At 45.5% G+C, this 25208-nt stretch overlaps 2 protein-coding genes across 4 annotated transcripts in view; both read left to right on the top strand.

Annotated features, from left to right (window-relative positions):
• Window positions 1–3995, top strand: part of KCNH4 (potassium voltage-gated channel subfamily H member 4) — a 50302-nt gene extending 46307 nt beyond the window's left edge. For both annotated transcript variants that reach the window (XM_081166166.1, XM_081166167.1), the window contains exons 15-16: window positions 264–340; window positions 1540–3995. In XM_081166166.1, coding sequence (XP_081022292.1) covers window positions 264–340; window positions 1540–2073 — 611 coding nt within the window. In that variant the 3' untranslated portion in view covers window positions 2074–3995. The remainder of the gene's footprint in view (window positions 1–263; window positions 341–1539) is intronic.
• Window positions 3996–9868: 5873 nt separating this feature from the next.
• Window positions 9869–23419, top strand: RAB5C (RAB5C, member RAS oncogene family). 2 transcript variants are annotated; one of them, XM_081166924.1, is made up of 6 exons: window positions 9869–9980; window positions 14948–15183; window positions 17797–17948; window positions 18894–19016; window positions 21011–21104; window positions 21989–23419. In XM_081166924.1, exons 2-6 carry the CDS (start codon window positions 15018–15020, stop codon window positions 22099–22101), a joined length of 648 nt encoding a protein of 215 aa, XP_081023050.1. In that variant the 5' UTR covers window positions 9869–9980; window positions 14948–15017; the 3' UTR covers window positions 22102–23419. The 2 variants fall into 2 exon arrangements, with proteins under 2 accessions (XP_081023050.1, XP_081023049.1); XM_081166923.1 differs by having other exon boundaries at window positions 9892–10050.
• The last annotated feature ends 1789 nt before the right edge of the window (window positions 23420–25208 follow it).

Raw genomic sequence — 25208 nt, 5'->3', positions numbered from 1 at the left:
GGATAGAGAGGAGGCTGTGGAGAAACTAGCCTGTTTCAAAAAGCAAACATTTATATTCATTACTCTGCCCAGTTTTGCCTCTGGCCCCACCCACCACCCTTGGGCTACCAAAGGTCACCCTCCCTTTTTAGGGGTTTGCTCCAATGTGGTGACCCCTTGCTCATACAAGCACAGTGTCAGAGGATTGGGCAGAAGGCAAACTGCTGCAAGTATTTCCTCTAACCCTCTCATCTCCCCCTCCTACCCCTTGACTTTCCTTGCAGGGACGGAGCAAGCCAACCCTGTGTCAACTGCAGAAGCTGATGAGGTAAAGCAGAACATCCGAAGGCTGAATCAAGAGGTAGGAAACAGCAGGGCTTTATTTGATTTGATTTGTGAGTCACTAGGGCGCAGTCCTGGCATCAGTTTTCCCTGCCGGGGCTGTGCCCTAGAAAATACAAAGTCAAGTTTAAAATGCCTCTGAGCATGGGCAAAGTTCATCTGCCTTGCCACCAAGTAAGCACAGCACGCCCTCATACATCAAGGACTAGGGGAAACTCTAGATCAGGAGGTGATGTTTGCAGATGTCTCTTTCACCTTGAAAACTAAGTGGGGTGGGGAGATGCATAGCTGCAGATCACCACTAGCTGCAAATACCAGGTTAGTTTAGTTTGTTTGTTTGGCTCGACTGCATTTATTCCTGCCCCCACCCCCCACCCATGGGGGAAGGAAAGGGATGAGGGGGTTGATTTTTCTGTGCATCCGTGGTGTTGGCGTTTCTGACTCAGGGTGTCAGAGTTTAAAATTAGCACCGGGTTGGTGACAATTTCATAGCAACAAAGCCAGCCTTCTCTTTCTTCTTCTCCTCTCTCTCCCCCCACCCTCACCCCACAAAACAAGTTGCCTGTGTGTTCTGCTCCTCATTCTTCATAGGAGCCCATCTCAGGCAGAGCTATTTTTACACACACACACTCCCCGCCCCAATGTCCTGGCTCCTCCCCTTTTCCCAGCTGCTACATAAAAGCCTCAAAGACGCTGAAACAGATCGGATCAGAAATAAGAGGCCCACAGCCAGTAGCCAGTGTTTTTCTGTGTGGACACATGGAGGGATCAGGCCCTTGTAGAGGGCATTCTCAGCACCAAATGGATTATAGTCATTGCAGCAGAATGAACTTCAGATTAACAAATAGTGTGGGACAGGGGCAGCATGGGGATGATGTCGCTGTGTGTGTGGACCACCTCAGAAAGCTGCTTGCATTGATGCACATTATCACACAGCGCATACATGCTCATCATGAGGATGTAGTGGTTGGTGTGCAGGACTAGGACCCGGCGAGACCAGGGTTCACATACCCACTTAGCCATAAAACTCACTGGGTGACCTTGTCACTTTCTCACAGCTTAAGTTGCCTCACAGCGTTTATGTAGGGATAAAATGAGGGCGATGTATGCTGCCTTGGAGGAAAGGTGGGATATAAATCAAATAAATAAGCAGGCATGACACTCTCAACGTGCTCTATATAAATGCTAGGTATTGATTCTTTTTCTGGTTTCCCCCAGATCAACAACCTGAACCGGGAAGTCTCCCAACTCAGTCGAGAGCTGCAGCATCTGATGAGCCTCCTTCAGAATCAGCTTGCCATCCAGCCTTCCTACGCCCCTGCCGCGAGCTGCCCTCACAACTGTGGCCAGACCTCGCCTTCCCCGCCTCCCACCAGCAGGCTGCCTTCGTCCCAGAGCATGCCGCCCCTCGGCCTCCCGGCCTCCTCGAGCGCAGACTTTTCAGCCTTCACCAACTCCCTGCCTTCTTCTGCCTCGTGCATAGAGCACTTGGGACCCGGGGAGCAGAGGGGTTCCACTTCCTGTGGCCCCACGAGCCCCACATACCAATACCACTCCCTATGGGCGGACACGGGACACGGAAGCCACCACTGTGGCCAGGCAGCCGAGGGGACTTCTTCCCGGTCGAGTTCACCCACGCCGTGCCCCCTTAGCTCTCTCTCCCCAAGGAACTCTTTCTCCACTTGTTCGGGGCAGGGCTGCCTGCCACCAGCACGCTTCCACTTCCGGTCAAGCTCAGAGACCTTTCACTGATGCCAAGTAGCCTCCTGTCACCTAACCTTCTTCCTGATGGTTGCTGAGGGCTCAGGACTCTGCAGAGAAGCCGAGCAAGCTGGGCCCCAAGATTTGGCTTGTTGGTTGTTTATTTTTTTCTTTTGTAACTAGTAGATATATTTTTTAAAAAATTTCCATGCGGGAGGCAACTGTTCCCATGAGAGCCGAAATGAAGCGAAATTTTGGATTCCAGATTTAAGCGAACATTTGGGTTTTCGACGTTGTTTTTAAAAGGCATTTTTAAAAGAAAAAAACACAGGCAGTTGAATAGTGAATCTTGCTGGTGCATTTTGAAGGCAGCGGCTGTGTTTGCATACCGTGCTTTGCATTGTCCCAAGAAGCTGAACACATTATGATTCAGCACTTAATCCATAGCTTCCGGCTACGTGCAAACTTGGAAATTCTGGCCAATGGCTTTGAAGCAAGCCAGTATATCAAACCAGCTTCAAATCGTGGCTTCAAGTCCAGCTTACTTTGAAGCTATGAACCAGGGATGGGGAAGATGTGGCTGGACTATAACTCCCATCATCCCCAAGCACTGTCTGTGCTATCTGGGGCTGATGGGAGTTAGTGTTGTTGGACTCCAACAGGGTCGCAGGTTTGGCCCCTGTCAGCATGGGATGATGGGAATTGTAGTCCAAAACATCTGGAAGGCAGCAGGCTGGGGAAGTCTGTCTAAATCTAACAGCATCAAATGGCATGTTGCAATATATTGTTGCACACCACCTTAATCTCCAAGCAGTGCGAGATGCCAGTGATTCTAGGTGCTCACCCAGAGTTCGTGTTTCCTTTTGGGAATGAGGCACAGCAGAGACTGTGGTGTCATAACTCTTAATGACCCATCACCCAGGCAATGATTACCTGATCACAGGAAACTAGCCTGGCTTATATTTTAACACTTGCTGGTCCAAGGGTTAGAATGGCTCTGGCACCCAGTTTAGCTTTCCAAGCTTTGATTAAATTCTAACACTTACTGGATCTAGGAACGCAGAGGAGTCTGGCACCTGCAAACTCATAACATTAAATATGAAGATGCACAAGGCTGATTCAAATTTTGGTGCTACAGAGGGAAAGTAGGCGGGTACCTTTCCTCCTGTGAGTTAATATGAGCACAATCTATCAGGAGGTTCATATGTGCAAGCCTCATTGAAATGGATGGGAGCTGTGCAAGAGCAATAGTTTGGTGGCAGAGCACTTGCTTGAATGCAAAAGGTCCCCGCTTCAATTTCTGGCATCTCCAGGTAGGTCCAGGAAAGGCTCCTGAAGACCTGCTGCCGGCCAGTGTAGACAATACTGGACTAATGGTCTGATTTGGGATAAGGCAGCTTCCTATAATCCTGTTTCAGTTAAGCTTGCACAGGAGAATTTCCATTAGTAGTTATCCTACAGGTTGGCTCTGCCCATCTCCCACTCTGCCACATTTAATGAGGCTCAGATTCCATTATTTGTAGCAGACACCCCATGACAGAGTTCTTTCTGGAGGAGAATATATGTGCATATTTCTTCAAGCTGGAGCATGTTAGGAGCAAACGACTAGGGAATTTTTCTTCAAATTTATTTCATCTTTACTTTTTTCTTTCCTCCCCCTAAAACCTTCAGAATCAGTGTACACACTGTACTTTTAATGCACACTGGAAGCACATTTTCCCCCTCTGAGAATTCCCCCTCCAAACCTATCCCTCTCAGAGTTACAATTCCTAGCAATCCTTAACAAACTACAGTGTGTACACAGCCTTTTCTCTGATCACTGATTGCTTTTCAATCCTGCCGCAGGGCCAACCCCCCTCTACTAAATTATTGTTTTATTTCTTTTACTATTTATGGTGAAAAGGGGTGCAGGAGGGGGATATGTTATCCTTCCGTGAAATGTCTGACAAATTAAATAATTTGTTTTTCTACTCTGTTCTAGCAGTTCCTGATGGCTGGGGGTGGGGGTAATCAAAAAAAAAAAAAAAAGAGGAGAGAGACCTCTGGGTAAAAGCTGCAGCATTTGTCCTCTTTTTTTCCAATCTAAAGAACGTAGATTGACTGACTTTCTCTAATTAACCAATCTCTTTCTTGTCCTCCCTGGAGGCTAATATATCCTGACAGCTTGAACCATTTCCGGCTGCAAAACCTGGTTCTTTATTTCTAAGCTCAAAGGTGTCAAAGCTCAATCAGTGCCTACAAAAAAGGATACTCCAATACAGAACTTTAAAGCATGCAGGGACTGTGGCTGGGAAGTTATAAGCGTGGATCAGTCCCGCTGTGTTTTTCCACAGACAGCCTTTGATCCGAAAGGGCAACTTAAGCCAGATTCATCTGACTGTTAAGCTGAGGTGTGTACACTTGAAACAGCCATTGCACTTGTGCGGATGACAGCGCATGAACAGGAGTTAGAAGAGGGGTTTGGTGGTGGTGGGAAACCAAACAGGTAATGTGCATCGGGTGAAGACACCCTCTGATGTGTAGCTGACTTAAACTATCAGAAGTGATGCAATCTAGTCTCCAAGAGAGCTATGAGTCAGGAAGGTTGTGGTTTAATCCTTACCTTCTGCCTACTCTGAACTCTCTAGATGGTCTTCAGCAGGGCCGTCTTTAGGATATGTGCTGCTGGGGTGGGGGGCAGGTCAAAATTGTTGAGCTTTTTTTAGGGGGCAAGTTATTGAGCTTTTAAGGAGGGAGTAGCAATAACCTACGTCTTCCTTTTTTGTGATCATGTGAAAATGAGAGACACCACGGGGGGGGGGCAGATGCATCCTGGTGTCCTGGTGAACTGGTTGGACATCCCTAAGGTAGATAGTTAAGAGCTTAGGCGGCTTCATCAACGGACGCCTGGCACCCCCCATAATTCTGCACCCAGGTGCCCCACACCCCTGGGTGAAGACGGCCATGCTCCAGCTCATGCTTAGCACCCTCTCCCTAATCTGCAACATGGGATTGATAAAACCGATCTTCCTTAAGCATAGGTCCCCTTGGGCACATTTGCAAACTGGAGAAACTGGTGGACACCACATATACACCACGATCAAGTACAGCCTATTCCATCAGCCACAAGAATACTTCTTTCAAACCTTATTTCAGCTTGTGGACGGTTGGAAGAATGGAGGCCTATGGCATTTGGGAAAGCCTCTGTGGGTGTCCATGGGCAGCATGTTGGTGACCTCTTAAGGCTATTGCGAGGATTGCAACAATAGAATGCATGTTCTGAACGCTCAGGAAATACCGTATATGTTAAGTATTTCTACTAAGTGCTTCAAGGTACAGCCAAATAGCAAAAGCTTAACAATGTGACAGGCTATTTTTTATGAAATCCTTGAAGGCCTTCAGTACAAGGTAAAAACCCTGATCCTCCAGGATTCTTAACTGCACACAGAGCTTGCTTGAGTAGGACAGGCTCCTGCTGCAAAATTCATTCTCTTGTAAATGATAATTTTGTGTAGGGGGTGGAGAAGTGAATAGTGCTTCAGCCTCACCCCATAATGCTTTGCAGCAGTATTGGTTCACCAAGTCAGCTGAAGAAGAAGAGTTTGGATTTGATATCCCGCTTTATCACTACCCAAAGGAGTCTCAAAGCGGCTAACATTCTCCTTTCCCTTCCTCCCCCACAACAAACACTCTGTGAGGTGAGTGGGGCTGAGAGACTTCAGAGAAGTGTGACTAGCCCAAGGTCACCCAGCAGCTGCATGTGGAGGAGCAGGGAATCGAACTCAGGTCACCAGGTTACGAGTCCACCGCTCTTAACCACTACACCACACTGGCACTCAGCTGCCAGTCTGATATAGAGAAGAAGTGATGTACATTGATGTATGAGCCAAGGTTTGGCATGAAAAAGCTCCCCACCCACAATTGGCACTGGCCAACTGGATTCTTCATTCACTCACACAAATACACACTCTTGAACTGCTTGGGATTGTGCCATAGGGAAGCAGCGGGTGGAAGCTGAGGAAGTCTTTCTTTACATTAGCAAAACAGGGAATCAATTTTAAAAAACACCTTTGGCACACAAATCAATAGAAGCCCAACAGAGTGGTGTCAACAAACTGAAAGTCCCACTCTCTCTAGCACCACAAAGCTGAAAGTCTGGATGTATTTATTTAAAAATCATAACCGCTTTTCACACTGTAGGTCTCAAAGTGGCTTACAAACAATAAAAGATAACAGTGCCATCTTCTCCCTCCTCTTGCGGAATCCCACTCTTGCAGAGTCTTCTCAGAAGTAAGCCCCATTAGGCCCAGTGGGACTTACTCCCAGGTAAGTGCACGTGGCACACCCTCCAACATTTCTCTGATGAAAATAGGGGCATCCTATTCAATAATAATAAATTTTATTATTTATACCCCACCCATCTGACTGGGTTGCCCCAGCCACTCTGGGCAGCTTCCAATATATATAAAAACATTAAACATTTAAAAACTTCCCTATACAGGGCTGCCTTCAGAGGTCTTATAAAGGTTGTGTAGTTACTTATCTCTTTGGCTTGGGGGTTGCATAATTCCATACCCTCCAACATTTCTCCGATGAAAATAGGGACATCCTAAGGAAAAGCAGGACATTCTGGGATCAAATCAGAAATCAAATCAGGGCAGCTTCTGTAAATTTGGAACTATCCCTGGAAAATAAGGACACTTGGAGGGCCTGATGTGGTATTCTTCAGAACAAAACTTCAAGGACATAGCTACACAAAACCTCCACATTGTTCCACCCAATCTCTTCTCAGTTCCTCAAAACAATCTGTTCTGCTGCAGGATCTCAATTAAACTTGCATTTATCTGGAAGATAAGCCCCTGGATTCCAATAGGACTCATTTCCAAGTGGGTTTGCTTAACGGCGTAATGTACCCTTTGAGTTCAGCATGTTTAAACCAATTGCCATCCTCAGAAAAGTCTTCACATCACTGTTGTTCTATGGAGCAAATGTCAACTGCTATGTTACATAGAATGGAAGGCCTGGCCTGCTCTGGACCAATAAATTAGTCTGGCCTCCATTTCTGTGACCCAATCCAAAATGCCTTCACATGAAGCCTTATGTGCTGTGCTAAGACCTCCAGCTAGCTGGCAGTATGAAACTGGGTGCTGATTTTCAGAAAGAGGAACTGAAATGTGCTTTGGAATACATAACTGGTCATTGCAAATGTTCTAACATGGGAGATGACGGTGACAGTGCACATGTGATGTCCTGCCTGCTAAATCCTAGATGTCAGGGAGTAAGTTTTCTGTGATCATTTCCTAGCAAAGGAAATAACCCTCTGTCCGCTTTTCAGTAAGTGTGTGTGCTCTCACTGAAGATGGTGTATTCTGCATATGCACAGAGTCACCTCTTTTCCAGGACACTGAAAAGAGATTCCACCTCTCTGACCTGCAGACTGATGATCTGAAGGGTGGCAGGCTGTTCTTTTGCAGACTCTTGTGCATGGCAGACTCTTAGCTGATTTTGTCTCAGTTCTGAGGGTTTATATATGACATCACACAGGGATATCACAAGATATAAATCCTGGCTTCAACTATTTTGAAGGAGGAACTAGCAGCATCTGCTAAACAGAAACTCCTAACATCTCTGCAATCATCCCTCTTTCTTCCTTGTTTCAGTAGGTACCATTGTAACCCTGCCTAGCTGAGCATCTTGGATTGCAGGTTTGTTGCTACGGCAACTGTTGCCACTGCTTTGGTGGTCACTACTGCGTTGCATAGAGACTGGGTCGGAAGTGAGGGTAGGGTGGCAGGGCAAATGTCCCACTGCAGCCTTCCTTCCCCATGTCCCTCATGCCAGGCCCCTTTCATTACCTCTTCCCTGGGATTCGGTCCTGTTGTCATGATAGGGCCCATGTCTCCTAGCAACCAGCAGCACAGCTGCATCCACCTTGACAACGCTGCCCTGCTTTATTTCCTAATAAGACCTGAAGGGGCATTTCATCACCTACCCCGGAGAATGGACTCTGCGCAGTTAGGTGACGACAACAGCTTGCTATGACCCAACCCACCAGCAGTTTTCCAAAGGGATGATAAGCTGGATGTAAACACACATTTGTTTGTTTGTTTGTTTGCAAAAACCATCTCCTTCTTTCCTTAGAAAAGAGAGAAAGGTCCAAAGTTATATTTACATCTTTTTTAAAAACAACAACAACAACTGGAAAAGAACAAAAACTATATGAAATAGGTTGTACCATACACATAAGTTAATTTTCTTGCATTAATTTATAATATTTACTCTCCTTGTGTGTCTGTATGCTTTTGTTTTTTTAAATCAAGAGGAAATCATGCCTCTGATTATGTGCAATGGACCTTTCACCTCCCAGCAGGTAGTCACTATATCCTTGGAATAGGGCGGGGCGGGGGGGGGAGAGAGAGCTTCTAGATCAGAAGGTTGGGCAAGCTGGCTAAAGCCTCAGCACCTCCTAGTTTGGATATAATAGAGAGGGAAATGTGTTTGCCTGTCTGCTTTTCCTTGGCCTGAGGCGTCCTCTACTGGTCGGTTACAACCTAGCACCCATGAGGGCTCTGTATACGCTTACTAATAATCCTTTTTCGTGGGTGATGTAAACCCAAGTGAGCACTGCCCTCCCCCATTAATCTATTTTTTGATAACCTGCTTCATTGGCAGTATATTAGTAACAGGGCAAGCACAAGTCATATCACTGCTGAGGCAAAAGGACTAGATGACGCTCTGTTGAGTTGTACAGAAGTTGAGCAGTGTGATAGCTGACGCTTAACTCGGTCACTTCCACACCATATATTTAAAAGCACATGCTTTCCCCACCGCAGAACCCTGGAAAATGTAGGTTACCTCTCACAAAGCTACAATTCCCAGATCCCTGAACAAACTGGAGTTCCCAGGATTCTTTGAGGGAAGCCATGTGCTTTCTATGTGTGGTGTGGGTATGGCCAGCAGACAGCATCCTCCACACCTGAGAACAGCAGGAAACAGAACTTCTCAAGAGCCCTCTCCTCTCCCATTGTTTCCAGCAACTGGTATTCAGAAGCATCCCTGTCTTCCGCTGTGGAGGGCAGAAGCATAGCCATCATGGCTAGAAAGCCACCAATAGCCCTCTCCTCCACGAATTTGTCCAATCCTTTTTTAAAAGCCACCCGACTAGGCATCCATCACTGCCTCCTAGGGGAGCAAGTTTGCACTAAGGGAGACGGAATTTTTAAAGAAAATAACATTTTGATTAATGATAGAAACAATTTACCCAAGTAAAATAACAAAAACCAACACCAGGGTATGTTTGCGTGAAATTAAAAGTGACGTCTTCAAAGAATCTGAAAACGTGTGAGAATGTCTTAAGAATGGCCTTTGCAGCCCGCTCCTGTGCAAGTTTACTCCTTCAATGCATGACCCTCAGAGACTTTAGCTATTGTTACTACTGCTGAATTTCTGGCTCTATCACTAACCCCTTGGGAAGTCGAGGTGATTTTTAAAAACCCGTTTCAGCCTGTTAACTTTTGTATGTTTAAAAATAGGCTTGTGTTTTTAAATGGACTTTACTGTTTTTATCTTTCGCAAACCGCTTTGACGTAGCTTTTTTTCTTGTTCTTTAAACAATCGAGCGGCGTATAAATGTTATAAAATACATATATAAAGCAACAAATAAACCCCGAGGTAACTAACGGAGAGAAACACGGAAAGAGAAAAGCCCCTTTGGAAGATATCACCCCACCCGTTTATCCTCCCTCCCTGTGCCCTGAAACGCAGTTACGGCGGGATAGAAGGCGGGGCTGCTGCTGCCGCTGCTGTTTTTTTGGTTCTTTTCCCTCTCGATTGGTGGAAGGAGCAGCCTGTCACAAGGAGAGCGGAAGTAGAAAGGCAAAAAAACCCGCCCCCGCTGTCAGGAGGAGCCTTTAGCGGAAGCGGAAGAAGCTGGAAAGGAGCCGAGGGCGGAAGTGGCGCCGTTTGAGATTTTTGGAGTGGTGGGTAAAGGGGGATACCGAGCAGCGGGAGGACTGGTGGCGGCGGCGGCGGTCCCGCAGGCGGGAGCGGGTGAGTGATGGGGGTCGGGTCCGGAGGAGGCCGGCCTGGGCTGGGCTTGGGGGAGCGCAAGCTGTCCTGCCTGCGCAGAAGGAGCCCCGCGGCTTCGCCTCCCTCGCAGATGGGCGTTGCTGGCCATAGCGGGGCTGCCTCGGCCGTGGCGAGCAAGGATGGAGCCTCCATGGCCAGGGGCAGTGCACCTCTCTCGAGCACCTGTTGTCTTCGAGCCCCGCCTGCGGGCTTCCTGGAGGCATGCCGTGCGCCGCTCTTGGAAACAGGATGCTGGACTAGGAGGACCGCTCTGGCCGACCCAGCAGGGTTGTTGTTTGCTCCGCCCTGCACGGCGCTTTGTAGAAACGCCATAAGCAGAAACAGTTCTCCTTGCGAGCCTGTGAGGCTTGCAGTCTAAGAGCGGGAGTAGTCACAATTCGTATGCAAAGCTCCCAAAGGATTGGGTGTTCACGAAAAACACTGAATGTGTGCGTTTGGACAGAGGAGCTCTTTACTGGTGCGCTCCTAAGTGGAGTTGCCAGTTAATTTCCTCTTAAGGGGATGAGTGCACGTTTATAAGCTTTGTCGGGTAGAAGTTCAACAGGTGTGACATTTCCTGTGTAAGATATCCTATCCCTAAAGCTATGATATTCTAACCTAGGGTGTGGATTCTAGCAGAGGGGGTTCTCAGACCCTTTCTGTTCTACTGTATCCTGATATGCTTTGGACTATGAGTTTACATATTCTATCTGTGATCATAGTTGCTGCAAATAAAGGCTGCATTTAAAACAATCAGCCTGAAGGATTGTAATAAAAATGACTTGGTTATGGGCCTTTTTTCAGGGAGCCATCTTGGGAGTCAATAATTTGTGAGCTTTGTATGTCGTCTGGACTTAATGGATACAGTACTTTCCTCATCAGACAAAACCAACATGATAATAACCAGTAGTTTTATTACGGCAAATCCCTTTTCTTACTACCGTTATATTGCATGGATTGACATTCTTTGAAAGACTTCTCCAAAGTTTGTGTAGTGATTAAGAAAGTGGACTGTGACTCAAATTTTGACTCTTAGATGAGTCCATTTGGTGTTTGGCAGTACATATAAGGATCATAACACTGGTCTGCCTCTTGAAGCCTGTAAAAATGCTGGTGCATTATATGTGAATGAAAGTTCGTATTATTGTTACTAAAGGGAACAGGCCCCTCCTTTGTGTAACAATTTCCCTATTATCTTTCCTGCCCCACCTTTTGCCATTTGGCTTCTCCCCACTCCCACCATTTTATCTCAATCTCCGGTCATCACTGCAACCCAGCCCCACCCCTACCCCTTGCCTCTCTATTGCAGATTCTCTTAAGCCTGTATGCAGGAACAATGTTGCCTGAACATTCTGCATTGCTTGAATGTAAAAAGACTTACTTGTAAAAGTTATGTTTGCTGTCCCCAAACTTAAGGCACCCTTCCTCTTTCCTGTGCCTGCCCTTCTATATCGGGCGTTGAGAACATTTGGCCCTCCAGATGTTACAGAACTACAGCTCCCATCCCCCCAGCCAGTATGGCCAATGGCCACAGAGGATGGAAGTTGTAGTTCAGCAATATCTTTCTCCCCTATGCTCTAAATCCTTGTTAAATTTTAGTTGTGCCACAGTTCAGGAAGGTGATATATAGTGGAATTGCTTTGACCGTTTCCCTGAATATATGAATATGTCTCTTTAGAGGTCTACCCTTCTTTGTAGTCAGATGGTTGGGGTAGCTAGCTCCCAGCATTCTGTTACACTCCGGCATGCCAAGAAGCAAACTATGCAGATGGGAGCATGCTTAATTCTTAATACTGGAGCGTGAGTGCAATTCTTCTCTCGTGTAAGTGAATGATGGGCATTCACTTTCATGGAAATAAAGTGCTGTGTTTAGGGACACTGACATAGCGATGAAACACACGAAACTGCTTTATATCTTTGGTCAGTATTGTCTATGCTAACTGGTAGTAGGTCTCTGGGGTTTCAGATAGGGAAGCCTTCCCAGCCCTAGCTGGAGATGCCAGCGGCCTTCTGATTGCAGAGCAGATGCTACATTTGGCTTTCTCAAAGTAAAACCTGTGCTCCACCTCTGCTGCAGGTCGCCAGACCGTCACCGATAGGGATTTTGTAGGGGAGGGATGGGGAAACCATTGGACTCCAATTCCCATCAGCCCCAGCTAGCATGGTTGATGGTCAAGGATCACAGGAGAAGTTTCCTATTTCGGATGCAACGTTGGGGTCATGCATCCCCATGAGATTCTTTTAATTCACAAGCCCTCCTTCCATGAACATCATATTGGTGGGCCCTGTGCTAGTATTATAGCAAGGCACCAGAGGCTTTTCTCTGGCAAAGGTTTAGGGCAAAATGTAGTGGAGTACATATGTGATTCATATTGAAGTTAGATCATATCCACCAGACCTCAGTGCCTTAATAAGACTCTTGTATGTCTGTAAAATGCTACATGGTTTCTCACAATCCATATCCAGGCTGAGGAAGGTCTGGTTGTTGTGCTGTTGGTTGTGACCTAAGAAGTTGCCAATAACAATTTCTGTTTATATTTATTCAGGGTTAGCCTGTGCAGTATTTAGTAAAAACACACACGCGCCACAGGCAAACACTAAATAAGAGTGTGTGCAGTCAGTACACGAAGTAACCTGACAGACCCATCTTATTGCTTTAAATGTGTAGCAGCTAAAAGAAGTATTTAGCTTCAATAGCTTAACTCGATAAATGTCGGGTTGGTTGTTCCCACATATATCAGGGACTACTGATTAACAGTCACTCATTTCTTTCACTTTTGAGTTACTGCTCAGTATAAATTGTAAAATGCTGAGTGCCTTGTCTAAAGGTCAGCTGGTTTGAATATTTAGCATCCTTAGGCAGAGAAAGTTTGAGGTGTCACCAATCCCTGCCCCCCACAATCCAAGCAAAGAATTCTCACTGCGGTCAACTAAAGACAACCAACCATGCCCTGCACACACCCCCAACCTCTCTCACTGCCTAAGAAAAACAAAAAATGAATAGAAAAAGAACATACCCAAGTGACGCTGATGCAAAAGCTCCACGCATACACTAAAAGAATATAAGTTTAACCACCCCACCTCCTCTCCCACTTTCTCCTCCAACAACCTTATACTGCATTCAATACTTAATGTCTCACATCCAGTGTCACTGCTCTGTAAAAAAGATACTACGACCTGAAAAAAGAGATGGCACACCTACTTTTGTAACCAAAGAAAGTGCTTAATAAAAATTATGTTTAAAAAGAAAGAAAGTTTGAGGCACAGAGAAGTGTAGTGTGGAAAGCTAATGTAACTTTTTACCTAAGTAAAAAAGTAAGATGAGGTGCACAGTCTCTTTTGCTCTGGGCATACTGAGCCTTGATGCCTAAATGTAGTACAGTGGTACCTCAGGTTACAGACGCTTCAGGTTACAACTCTGCTAACCCAGAAATAGTACCTCGAGTTAAGAACTTAGCTTCAGGATGAGAACAGAAATCTTGCTCTGGCGGCGCAGCAGCAGGAGGAGGCCCCATTAGCTAAAGTGGTGCTTCAGGTTAAGAACAGTTTCAGGTTAAGAACGGACCTCTAGAATGAATTAAGTACTCAATCTGGAATGAATTAAGTACTCAGGATGAGAACAGAAATTAGGCAGCGTGGTGGTGGCAGCGGGAGGCCCCGTTAGCTAAAGTGGTGCTTCAGGTTAAGAACAGTTTCAGGTTAAGAACAGACCTCCAGAACAAATTAAGTTCTTAACCCAAGTTACCACTGTATATAGCTGAGCTACATGCTCATACAGTTAGTCACATACATATTACACAACTATTCAACATAGAGCTACCTTGTTATAATCCTTACTACAGCCCCGCAAATTGAATCAGTATTGTGCCCCTGTCGGTGGACACGAAGAATAAACTTTTCCTAAGGCCACCCAGTGAGTTATGGAAGATAGTAGTAGTAGTAGTAATAATAATAACAATATTTTTCTTTATATCCCACACGTCCCGGTTTAAAAACCGGGCTCAGGGTGGCTAACAGCAAATATAAAACACTGATTAAAATGCGACTTAAAAACAGCATAAATCAGGATAAAATACAACATAAAATGCAGCATCAATATCAATAAAATTCAAAAATTCAGGGGTCATTGGGTGGGACCCCAGTCAGTAGACATCAAATGATCACCAGGGCTAACTGGCCAAGTTGGTCCTACTAGGGCCAGCAAGGAGACCAGAGAAGGATTTAAATGTGGGGTCCCAGAAAGGTTTTCTTCATAGAAGAGGAAAGGGAATAGAGGATTAGGCTAATTCAAATTGAAGGCCAGGCAGAATAGCTCTGTCTTACAGGCCCTGCAGACGGAGATCAAGTCCTGCAGGGCCCTAGTCTTGTGGGACAGAGCATTCCACCAGGTCAGAGCCATCACTGAAAAAGCCCTGGCCCTGGTGGAGGATAGTGTGGCTTCCTTAGATGTGAGATCGAGACGTCCTAATATTTTATCCACTGGGCTTGATATTTTATCCACTGGGCTGGAACATCCCTCAACCCAGCTGATCACGTTAGAAGTTTTAATGCTGCAGACTAATGCCGTTGTAATGGTAAAACAGTGGTGAACAATACAGTGCATGCGCTTATTAGAAGGACTAAGAAGCCGCTTCAGGTAAGATGCTCTGTACATTGGAACAACAGGGGAGCAGCTCACCTGAAACCACCCAGGAGAGCTTGTGGCAGGAATGAAGCTTCCAGTTCCACATTTGAGCTGCTGGATCAGGGGCAGGGCACCTGTGCCAGCTGGGACTGACAGGATGTGGAGTTCAAGAATACCTGGAGGGCCACGGGTTTCCCCACCTCTGTGCTAGCTCAAAAGCCAGTTTCACATCACTGAAATGTCTCTTTCTTTCAGTTGGAGATTTGTGTTCCTCGCCAACAGTCCCACCTCCTTCTCATCGGAGCCTGTGCCCTTGGAACAGGCCATGGCAGGCCGCGGTGGAGCTGCACGGCCAAATGGGCCAGCAGCCGGGAACAAGATCTGTCAGTTCAAATTGGTTCTTCTGGGCGAGTCAGCTGTTGGGAAGTCCAGCCTGGTCTTGCGCTTCGTGAAAGGACAGTTCCATGAGTACCAAGAGAGCACAATTGGAGGTGAGTATTGGTGAACTCTAGCTGTGGGTTAAGTTACAGAAGAGCCTTGGGCCTTTGCAGGATTCCCCCACCCCCACCCCAGCTTGCAAACTTTTTGTGATTAGGGAGCTCTTTCCACACCGATATGGTGCAAAGAATTCTCAGTGGGCCTAACAAGGCGCCCATTCCATTTCAAACAGGCACTAGCCAGGCCTGTTGGTCAGCCCTGTTTTTCCCACCTAGGACATTATGTATTCCCTACATATCTCAACAGTCACTTACAGCTGTAAACTATTACAGATTTATAAACTAAACAGATTTATAGACCTACATGGTACAAAACGGAATAAAGCGCAAGCTCCAAGACTAATAAAATCAGTTCGGCGAGCTCTAAAACAATAAAACCATTTATACTCTGAAACAACAATACGATTTAATCAGATGTATAATTAATCTTCCATAAATGACAAGGAAAGCCTTCCTAAACAAAAATGTTTTCATTAGCTGCTTGTCTGGTTTCAGCTGGTAATTCGTTCCAGAGAGCTGGGGCTGCAACACTAAAAGCCTGGTTTAAACTACCGGAGGAAGTTGGCAGCAGAGAGCAAGCTGTCGTTACAGAAGCTCGTCTGCCATTGCTAATTCTCACTGCTCTTCTGACAGTGTTCTCCTACCCAGCAATATTTTCAAACAGAGGCAACTTGGCAGAAGGATGTAGTTGTCTGTAGGGGGCAACGGGGGTTAATCTGTTTCAACAGTTCCTTCTAGACTTTTTTTTAGAGCCACGATGCCACTTCTGGCTGAAACTTGCAGACGAAACGGCAAAAGGAAGAGAACGCTGCGCATTTGTCTATCCTTGCAAAAATGTCAGTTTGGAAGAAGCGTCTTCTCTGCCCTGAGCAGATTAGCCAGCCTGATGCCTGAAGTTCTTGCTTCACCTGTTACAATGCCCCTCTGTCAAGATCGACCTTGGCAGTTCTGGTGCAATTTTTGCAAAGTGGGGACTTCTGCCTTGGTTGGAGTCAGTGATGTCAAGTCCTATTTGGTTTCATCAGACTACAGAATCTGAATAGAGCAGTGGCTGCTTAGGAGCTGGTTTGCCCGCAGCCTGCCAGGTACATGTTGTATATGTGCTGTGGGGCATAGGACTCAGTGTGGACTGACCTGACCTCTGCCTTGTGTGCTTTATAGACCCACTCCACTTCATGCTGCAAAAGGTATGGACAGGTGGAGCCTACTTGCATACAGATAGAAGGCCTGGTTCACCTTAACGTTCTTTAGTTCATACAGTGGTACCTCGGGTTACATACGCTTCAGGTTACAGACTCTGCTAACCCAGAAATAGTGCTTCAGGTTAAGAACTTTGCTTCAGGATGAGAACAGAAATCGTGCTCCGGCGGCAGCAGCAGGCCCCATTAGCTAAAGTGGTGCTTCAGGTTAAGAACAGTTTCAGGTTAAGTACGGAGCTTCAGAACGAATTAAGTACTTAACTCGAGGTACCACTGTATTCTGCTTTGCCTGTTTTGCAGGCTTGGGATGGTAAGAACAAACAGGAGTATGCAGGTGCCAAAACAAAATTCTCTGCTAGGTAACCCACACTTGGCTTTACCCCAGCTGTCAAATGCCATTCCGAAAACAGAAAGCTTTGCAGTTCTTCCAGAAAGCATTTTGGGTTCTGAACCTGGCATCTAGAAGAAGAGGGCAGTTGCACAAATGTGAGGGCAGTTGTCCTGTGCCCTTCCTGTTTGATCTTGGCATGCACCCCTTGGTGCAGATCATATCAGCCCAAAGCTTAACTCCTGCACAAATGCCAAAGGGATGTGTGAACTGATCTTCTGTCCAAGCTCTGCACAAAAGGAGGGCTTCTATTTAACAACCCCCCCCTCCGCCTTCAAATGGCTAACATTGCTCTTTTTGCAGCCAAGTCCCATAGTATCTTAATCACTTGCAGCAGGGCTAATCTGTGGCCCTTCAGATGTTTGGTTTGGACTACAACAATGCCCCACAAATAACCCAGAGATGCATTTTAAAACATTCTACTCATGTAAAAACACGCTGATTCCCAGACTGTCTATGGGCCGGATTTAGAAGGCGATTGGGTCGGATCCGGTCCCCCGGGCCTTAGTTTGCTTACCCATGGGTTAGCATGTCAGACTAGGACCTGAGTTCAAATCCCTACTCAACCATGATGCCCGCCAAGTGGCCTGTGGCTAGTCGCTCACTCTTAAGCCTAACCCATCTCACAGGGTTATCATGATGATAAAATGGGGGGTGGGGGTGGAGAGAACTATTTACACTACCTTGAGCTCTTTGGAGGAAAGTTGGGGTAATAAAAGTTTTCTATAATTACAAAAATACAACAGAATTTAAATTAAATAGCCATAAACAACAATATCTCCAAGTATACAATAAAGTTAAACAATCCACAGATATGATAGTGACGTTTAACAATAAAGAGACAAAAGCATAATACCGATCATAGCAAAAATTAATCATCTCCAAAATTACAAGTAAAACTTGTACTTGAATGTGCAAGTAAAACAACGATATCTAGGAAATGTATCAGAACATCTGCAGAGTTCAATCCAAGTTTTTGTTGCACCTTCCTGTAACTCTGAGCTAATGTTTCTTTTCCAGCGGCTTTCCTCACACAGACCATTTGCCTAGATGACACAACGGTCAAGTTTGAGATTTGGGATACAGCTGGGCAGGAGCGCTACCACAGTCTGGCACCCATGTATTACCGGGGTGCCCAAGCGGCCATTGTTGTCTATGACATCACCAACATGGTGAGGATTTTTGACTTTGTCTTGTCAGCTTAGACCCAAGAGGGCCTCTTCTCTTGTTCCGATAATCTTGAATGCCTGAAGTCCTGGACGTGTAGGAATCCATTTGACGAATGCTTTATTGCCCAGGGTATAACTTTCAAGGAAAACCAAGTCCCTTGGGCTTGCTTTAAGACTAAAAATGCTTGGTTTTCCTTGGTGGTATGAAAACAGGCTGGGCTCTTTAGACCTTAGTTGCAATTGGAATTTACTGTTGGGTCTAGTAAGTGAGGTTGTAAATATATTGTCTGGGCTTCACCACTTTGGATGGCATCGTCTCCATGATGCAACATTCTTCCATAAAAAATAATAATCTCTGCATCTGGAAAAGTAGCATGTTGGGAAAGGGGGAAGCTAAAAGCGTTCGCCTGCAGCCTTTAGTAGTACAACAGACTCAACTACTGCCTTCTGTTGGAACACTTCCGTGCTTACTGTTCTTGTGTCAGTTTCATTTCATTTCCATATACTAAGGCATGTGACGATAGCCCCAAAACACACAATTCTGTGAGCTCCTGAACCTTAGCCAAATCTTAAAATCTCGGTATTTAAATTGGATGTTGAGGAATTTACAAGTCTGGTCTTAATACAGCAGTTTAATGTTCCCATGCAATGTTTGTTAAGCATAAACCTGTCCAATGCACTCATTTACATGTAAAATCCAGCAGCACCCATAACTCTGAATGTTATAAAAATGTCATTTTTGTTAGCCATTTTTCCTCTGCCGCTGTCAATCTTTGCCCAGCCTTGGATGTGCAAAACTAAGATGGAAGTGACAGGTCAGTGAACATGTTGTTCTGCTTGTTAGGAAGAGTGTGTTGGCATTCCAGTTAGAAAGAACTGGTATTCTTCTTGGACTGAACTGACTGCTGAGCTGACTTCCCTCTTTCCTTGCCTGTTTCCTTCTTGTAGGACACCTTTGTACGAGCCAAGAACTGGGTGAAGGAACTGCAGCGGCAAGCCAGCTCTAACATAGTCATTTCCCTGGCAGGGAACAAGGCTGACTTGGCCAGCAAGCGAGCTGTTGATTTCCAGGTGAGTGGCATTCATTGCCTTGGGAAGTAAACCTCCTTGTAGTCGTCCTGTGACTGCAGGAAGCTGCTGTCATGAACTTGCTAACATGGCTAGGCAAACCGCTTTCCTCTCCAGCTTATCCAATATATAAGTAACTAGTGGGAAGTGCTTGGCACGACATGGGAATTTAAAGAAACCAATAAATATTATGATTTTTAAATTGATAGTTTGATTAGTGAATTTCAGGGCTGCACGTACACACACACACCAACCCAGGGATTCGACGTAACCTGGCCCTGAACCAACTTGAGGGGGGCAAAGTCATGCCAAAGTCACATTTCTGTCCACCGTCTTGATTCAAAATGGCGGAACTCATACCTCATGAACCCCCATGCTGATACCTTGAGAGGTGGCCAAAACCTATAGAGAACAGACAGATAGGCAGGCATACAACTTTACAATATATATAGCAGCTGCTGAACTATCTTACAGTTGCTTGGTAATCTGTACAACTACACTGTATAGCTTTGAAAGTCTTATGAATGTGCTATAAATGCTAAGTGATCATGAGAGTGTGAGCAAAATTCTGGGAATTGTCAAGTATCTTGTACGGTAACATGCTACTATGCATTATTATTTTTTAAAATACTTGTTTGTTTAGTAGGTTAACATCCTGTTTTTTCGCTAAAGTGGCTAATGACGCTTGTAAAACACAACAGATACCCCCCAAAACAACCAGCCCCACTCAAACAAGAACCAGCATCATATGTTCTTCCCACAGGGCAGATGGTATCATATTAGACAGTCATTCAGTCGAGTTCCATAGTGTGTTACAGTAGAGGCAACAATTGGAAAAACCACAATGTGAACTGAAGACAGTGCTATCATTGATATAAAACAGGGCAGAGTAGTAGTTAATTCTCAAAGACCAACTGAAATAGCCAGGTTTTACTTGACTGCATAAAGCAGAGAGGAGGTTGTTATAATCTCCTTTGGAAGGGGAATCCAGAAGTATTGGGGCACCGACAGAAAAGATCCTGGTAGAGAGTAATAGTTTTCCAATACAGTGGTACCTCTGGTTACAGATGCTTCAGGTTACAGACGCTTCAGGTTACAGACTCCACTAACCCAGAAATAGTACCTCGGGTTAAGAACTTTGCTTCAGGATGAGAACAGAAATCGCACCGCAATGGGAGGCCCCATTAGCTAAAGTGGTGCTTCAGGTTAAGAACAGTTTCAGGTTAAGAACGGACCTCCAGAACCAATTAAGTTCTTAACCCGAGGTACCACTGTATTATGGAGTTCTGGAGAAAGGGCCTCATGAGTAGATCTTAAGCGTGTGTGTGGCGGTGGGGAGGCACTCGCTTCTGGGAGGCATCAGTGGCTGCCCCACAGCTGTCATGCCAGGTTCAGTTACCATTGAGTCATGCCGTCCTGGGAGACTGGAGTGTCTCCACTGTGCCACCCCCCGGGATGATGCTGGCAGTGGCCAAGGCTGTCATCATTCCTCCATTAGCGAATTCTGTTTTTCAAGCACAGCTGGGACACCCAACGAACATGACGCCCCTTGCCAGGCCTGCTCCAATCATAGCTCTTTTCTCATGCTGAGCAGTCTTCCACAAGCCTCTTGTCTGCAATAGTTTGGAATCCACGTCATCTTTCCCATCCTGGGAGCAAAACGCAATGTGGTGGCCAGAACTAAGTGAGGGTGCAGGGTGCTGACAGCAGTATTGAACTGAACTGAACTGGAAAGCCTGGAGAGTGCTATGCAGCTGTGGTTTCTACCCATTCACCAATGAGTTTAGCTGTCTTCTCTTTACCATCTCTCTGTTCATAGGCGTTTGGTGAACAGAGGTTGAGGGCAGTGTTTATATAAAGGGTAGCACTTCTGACATGTCCCTTCCTTTCCGTTACTGAGTTGTGGTTCTAGGAAGCACCAGATCAGGCCGCCTAAAGGTTGGCTGAGTACATGTCTCTGCACAGATTCTGATTTGGCTCGACACATTCCCTTGCAGGAAGCCCAGTCCTATGCAGATGACAACAGCTTGCTGTTTATGGAGACATCCGCAAAGACGGCAATGAATGTGAACGAGACCTTCATGGCGATAGGTTAGTAAAGTGGTGGGGAGACGCAGGGTGGCGAGTCACCCTCCACACTGCCATAAATTGGGGACAAAGTGGTGTTAAATAAATAGACACACACACACACACCACAATCTTGGGTTCCTGAACAGCTTGGGGTGCAGTTCGCTGCAGAATTGGCCAGTTCAGACTTGAGGAAACTTGCAGGCCTAGGAACAGGAAAGGCCATGTGGGGATTCATTCATTCATTCGGTTTCTATGCAGCCTTTTTCTCCAAGGAGCTCAAGGTGGTGTGCATGATTCTTCCCCCACCCCCGGTCATTTAATCCTCACAACAAGCCTGTGAGGTAGGTTAGGCTGAGAGGCAGTGACTGGCCCAAGGTCACTCAGTGAGCTTTATGTCCAAGGTGGTACTTGGCCTCTCAGGTCCTAGTCTGGCACTCTAACCACTACAGAACGTTGACTCTCTGTTGCCAAAAGTGTTGGGTAGGAGGAATACAGGTTCTGGAAGATCAGGTGGAATGAGGTCCCAAGGGAGGGGAGCTGAAATAAGGGCCTACAGAGTCGGTAGTGTGCTAAGAAATGGGGGGGGGGAGAGGCGTGAGAAAGAAGTAGGGTAGAAAGGCCAGAGGGGTGAGCAGGAGGCAGTGGTTAAGCAAGGCAGCTGGGGGCAAGGGGTGTGTGGAGTAGAAAGGCACTAGAGTCTAGAGACAGAGAAGCTGAATATACCCATCTTGACTGACCAGCTGAATATTGCGGTGCCAGTCACCCCTTTGAAAGCAGCAGGAAATTGAGAGGTTGCTAGCTTCCAGGAGCTGGGACGGACATGATCTTAATCCCCTGCTCCTGCCACAGGGTGAATCTTACAAACCAGTTCACTTGGATGTGCCTCTTCCTTTTCCCCCTCTCAGCCAAGAAGCTCCCCAAAAATGAACCGCAGTGCCCAACGGGAACAGCAGGCAGGAACCGAGGTGTCGACCTCCAGGAGAGTAGCCAACCCAGCAAGGGGCCGTGTTGCAACTGAAGGGGCCACACTGCCTGCCCCTCTGGGCGGCCCCAACTGGAATGCGCCTGAACCAATCGCACTTACGGAAGAACAGCTGCCAGGATCCCTCTTCTTCCCACCTCTTCCCAATCCCCCCCTTTTTTGCTGCTGTGTCTCCTCCCCTCTCTTTCCCTCTGGTTGCAGAATGGAGGGAGCAAGAACCACCTGCCCCCTCTTCTGTACAAATGATGAATTCATCTTTTTAAAAAAAAGTCTTAGTCACCTTTTTTTTTAAAAAAAGAGCAAAAACACACAAAGGAACTATGGCACACCACTTTGACCACTCTTAATGGGTAGGTGATGTGCATTTCCAGAGCTTTGGCCTCTCCTATCTCTGCTTTTCCTTTTCCTTTCCTTTTTCCGAAGGGTTCTTACAGCCTCGTATTTGCTCGCAGCCGCTTGGAAGGAAGACCTGCCTTACTTCAACCAGAAGTGACTTTTGGAACACCTGCTTGGTGATTCTAAGCCACTTCCACCGGTAGGGCTTAACCCTAAAGAAAATGTGGTTGCCGTAGGCTGGGGAAGGCACTGAGAGTTGTATGCTGGCAGAACGACAACTCCCAGGGTTCCTTGGCCAGGAGCCTGGTTTAGATACGGTATAGACTTGCTTTTATAAAAAGCAAGTACTGTAACGAAACACACAGGTAACCACTAAATGAAACGGTAGCAGTAATGCTAGATTGAGAAAGAACTTCTGGCCTTTAAGCCTTGTTTTGACCAAATCACAATTATGAGTATTGCCAGGGGTTGTGGGAGGGGGGGCAGGGATCTGATTTTCTTCTGTATTTTGTATTCTTGTTTTCAATATATAACCAATCAGTATCTCTTTAATCACATATACCAACTAGCCTTGCACCCACCTAAGTTTGCATTGGGCTTTGGGTATACCAACTCTGCATTAATATTTTTTTTTTCCTATTTACATTTTGGATATAATGCACTAATTCAGCCTGTTGAAGAAAAATTGTATTAAAATTATCACTTCTTTTGAGCAACGTGATGCCATTGTTAATAACCCTATAGTATGATGTTGGTGGGTGTATAGATGCAGGGGGGTGGGGAGGATGGACGTGATGTGGGGAGGGGGGCAATAATATGTATTCACATGCAGATGAAATATTGGTAATTCCACTAAATAAAACTGCAGAAGGGAGACCACAGATTTTGTTTCTGATCTAGTGCCTGAGGCAATTTTGTCTTAACTCATATTGGTATTTAAGGGGAGGAGTCTGTCAGTCTCTTCAATGCAAAGCTCCAGTTGTGTATGATTTGAAAAATAAATTTTTTATAAATCAGATACTGACCAGAAAAGCAGCTTCTGTCTTTCTATAAATCAGCCACATTAATGTCTGGCATCTCCACTAAACTTACCTGGGAGTAAGATAACTCTGAAATTTGGAGGACATTTTACAGTTTGCTCGGATGAATTCACATTGTTACACTCTCAATTGTTGGGCTTACACTGCTAATATTCTTAGATTTTCAAGTATTGTAGTTCTTTATCCTTGGATCACAAATATTCTTCCAAGAATGAATCTGTATCTTGAAAAGGAAACAAGGGACTACTATGTGGGTGGGTGAAACAGGGCTTGTTGCCTGCAGGTGCCCTTGAGTTGTGGACTGAGCTGCTGTGACATCATGGAATGTTTGTAAGCATCTAAATTGTCCAGGAGAAAGCATCTGTAAGGAAAACATTAGTAGTGCCATTTCTGTAAGGGAAGTAAAAGGTCCGTTTGCCTGGTAAAGAATCTTCACATAATGCTGAGTAAAGTTTTTGATGTTAGGAATGGAATCCTCCTCCCCTTGGAATTGGTTGCATCAAGTGTTTGCGGGGGGAGAGGGTGTTACAAAGAAAGAAAAATATTGTTTACAAATTAAAATAGATCTGCGACTTTGTAGGAGTGCAAATATCAGTCAGGTCTCCAAAACTAGTTTTTGATGGTACAACAGAATTCAAATATAGATGTACAGTATAGACTATTTCCAGAACTAAACACCCAGGCTGGTTAATATGGCCTTGCATTGGGAAGGCATGCCTACCTCCAGTATGTAATAGGTCAAAAACATGGGATGGTGTTCACACACTATTAAATCTTATGCTCCATTGAGGTCAGTAAAAGAGCATATGCTCTGAAGGCTCAGCAGCCCTGATCTCTTATTAAAATGATCTCTGGTACTATGGCTGCAAAAGACCTGAAACTTCTTCATTTGCCTTCCTGAATAGTGTTGCCACCTACCCCCAGATCCTGATCAGTTTCCAGAACTGAGAGCCAAAATCTCAGCTAAACTGTTAGGTCTCATTTTTACTCCCTTTGTTTCTCTAGCAAAGCCAGTAGATCCAGGAAGTCAGTTTCCACAAAGAAGTCCTTCTGTGCTTGTAGTTTTGCAGTCCTGTATCTAGTCTGACTGAAGGCATTCTTTCATTCACTGTATATTTGTACTTTTAAGAGGCAGGTAGGAGTGGTTCAGTTTATGTGTATTTGTAAAGGTGAGGCATTCTTTGAAGGCTTCACTTCTGGGCAACATTGTACAAAAGAATCAACGTTTGGTTCTTTACATGAGAAGCAGCATTTGGCATGCATTCTGAGGCATTTTGTCCTTTGCAGGTAACTTTTTTAAAAAAAGGAATTCTAGGTCACTCAACACAAGTTCAGAGCCATTCCAATATGCAAGAGGGTTGTCACTTTCTGTAAGCATCTTTTCCTGTGACTTTTAGATTTTATAAGTTTTATTGTAACAAAACATGCATTCATTCAAGACAGTAATAATGATGATCCCATTAATAAAACAAACCTGGGTCTTGGAACGCCCAACTCCCATCAGCCCCAAGCTATTATTGCCTGTTTGAGTGAGACGGGAGCTGCAGTCAACCTGTGGAGGCTCCGAGCTCTGCCACATAAAAGTACCCCATTTCAATAATTTTTTCACCTGATCATTTCAAAGCTATTAGCAGTCCTCTTAAACTTATCCTTCTGAGAGGAAAACCCCTTTCATTCAACCTGCAATATACAAAGCATCGCGATACGTATTTTACATACTGCATACATATTTTAATTTAAACAAAATTATGTTGCGTGTTTACATTC

The sequence above is a fragment of the Podarcis bocagei genome (assembly GCF_964188305.1).
Source record: "Podarcis bocagei genome assembly, chromosome: 13".
Lineage (NCBI taxonomy): Eukaryota > Metazoa > Chordata > Lepidosauria > Squamata > Lacertidae > Podarcis > Podarcis bocagei.
This window is presented reverse-complemented; position numbering and strand designations above follow the sequence as displayed.

Coding starts and splice junctions, on each gene's coding strand:
- RAB5C (XM_081166924.1), top strand. CDS start 15,018: ATGGCAGGCCGCGGTGGAGCTGCACGGCCAAATGGGCCAGCAGCCGGG. Junction 15,184..17,796: donor CCAAGAGAGCACAATTGGAG/GTGAGTATTGGT, acceptor TTTCTTTTCCAG/CGGCTTTCCTCACACAGACC. Junction 21,105..21,988: donor CGAGACCTTCATGGCGATAG/GTTAGTAAAGTG, acceptor TCCCCCTCTCAG/CCAAGAAGCTCCCCAAAAAT.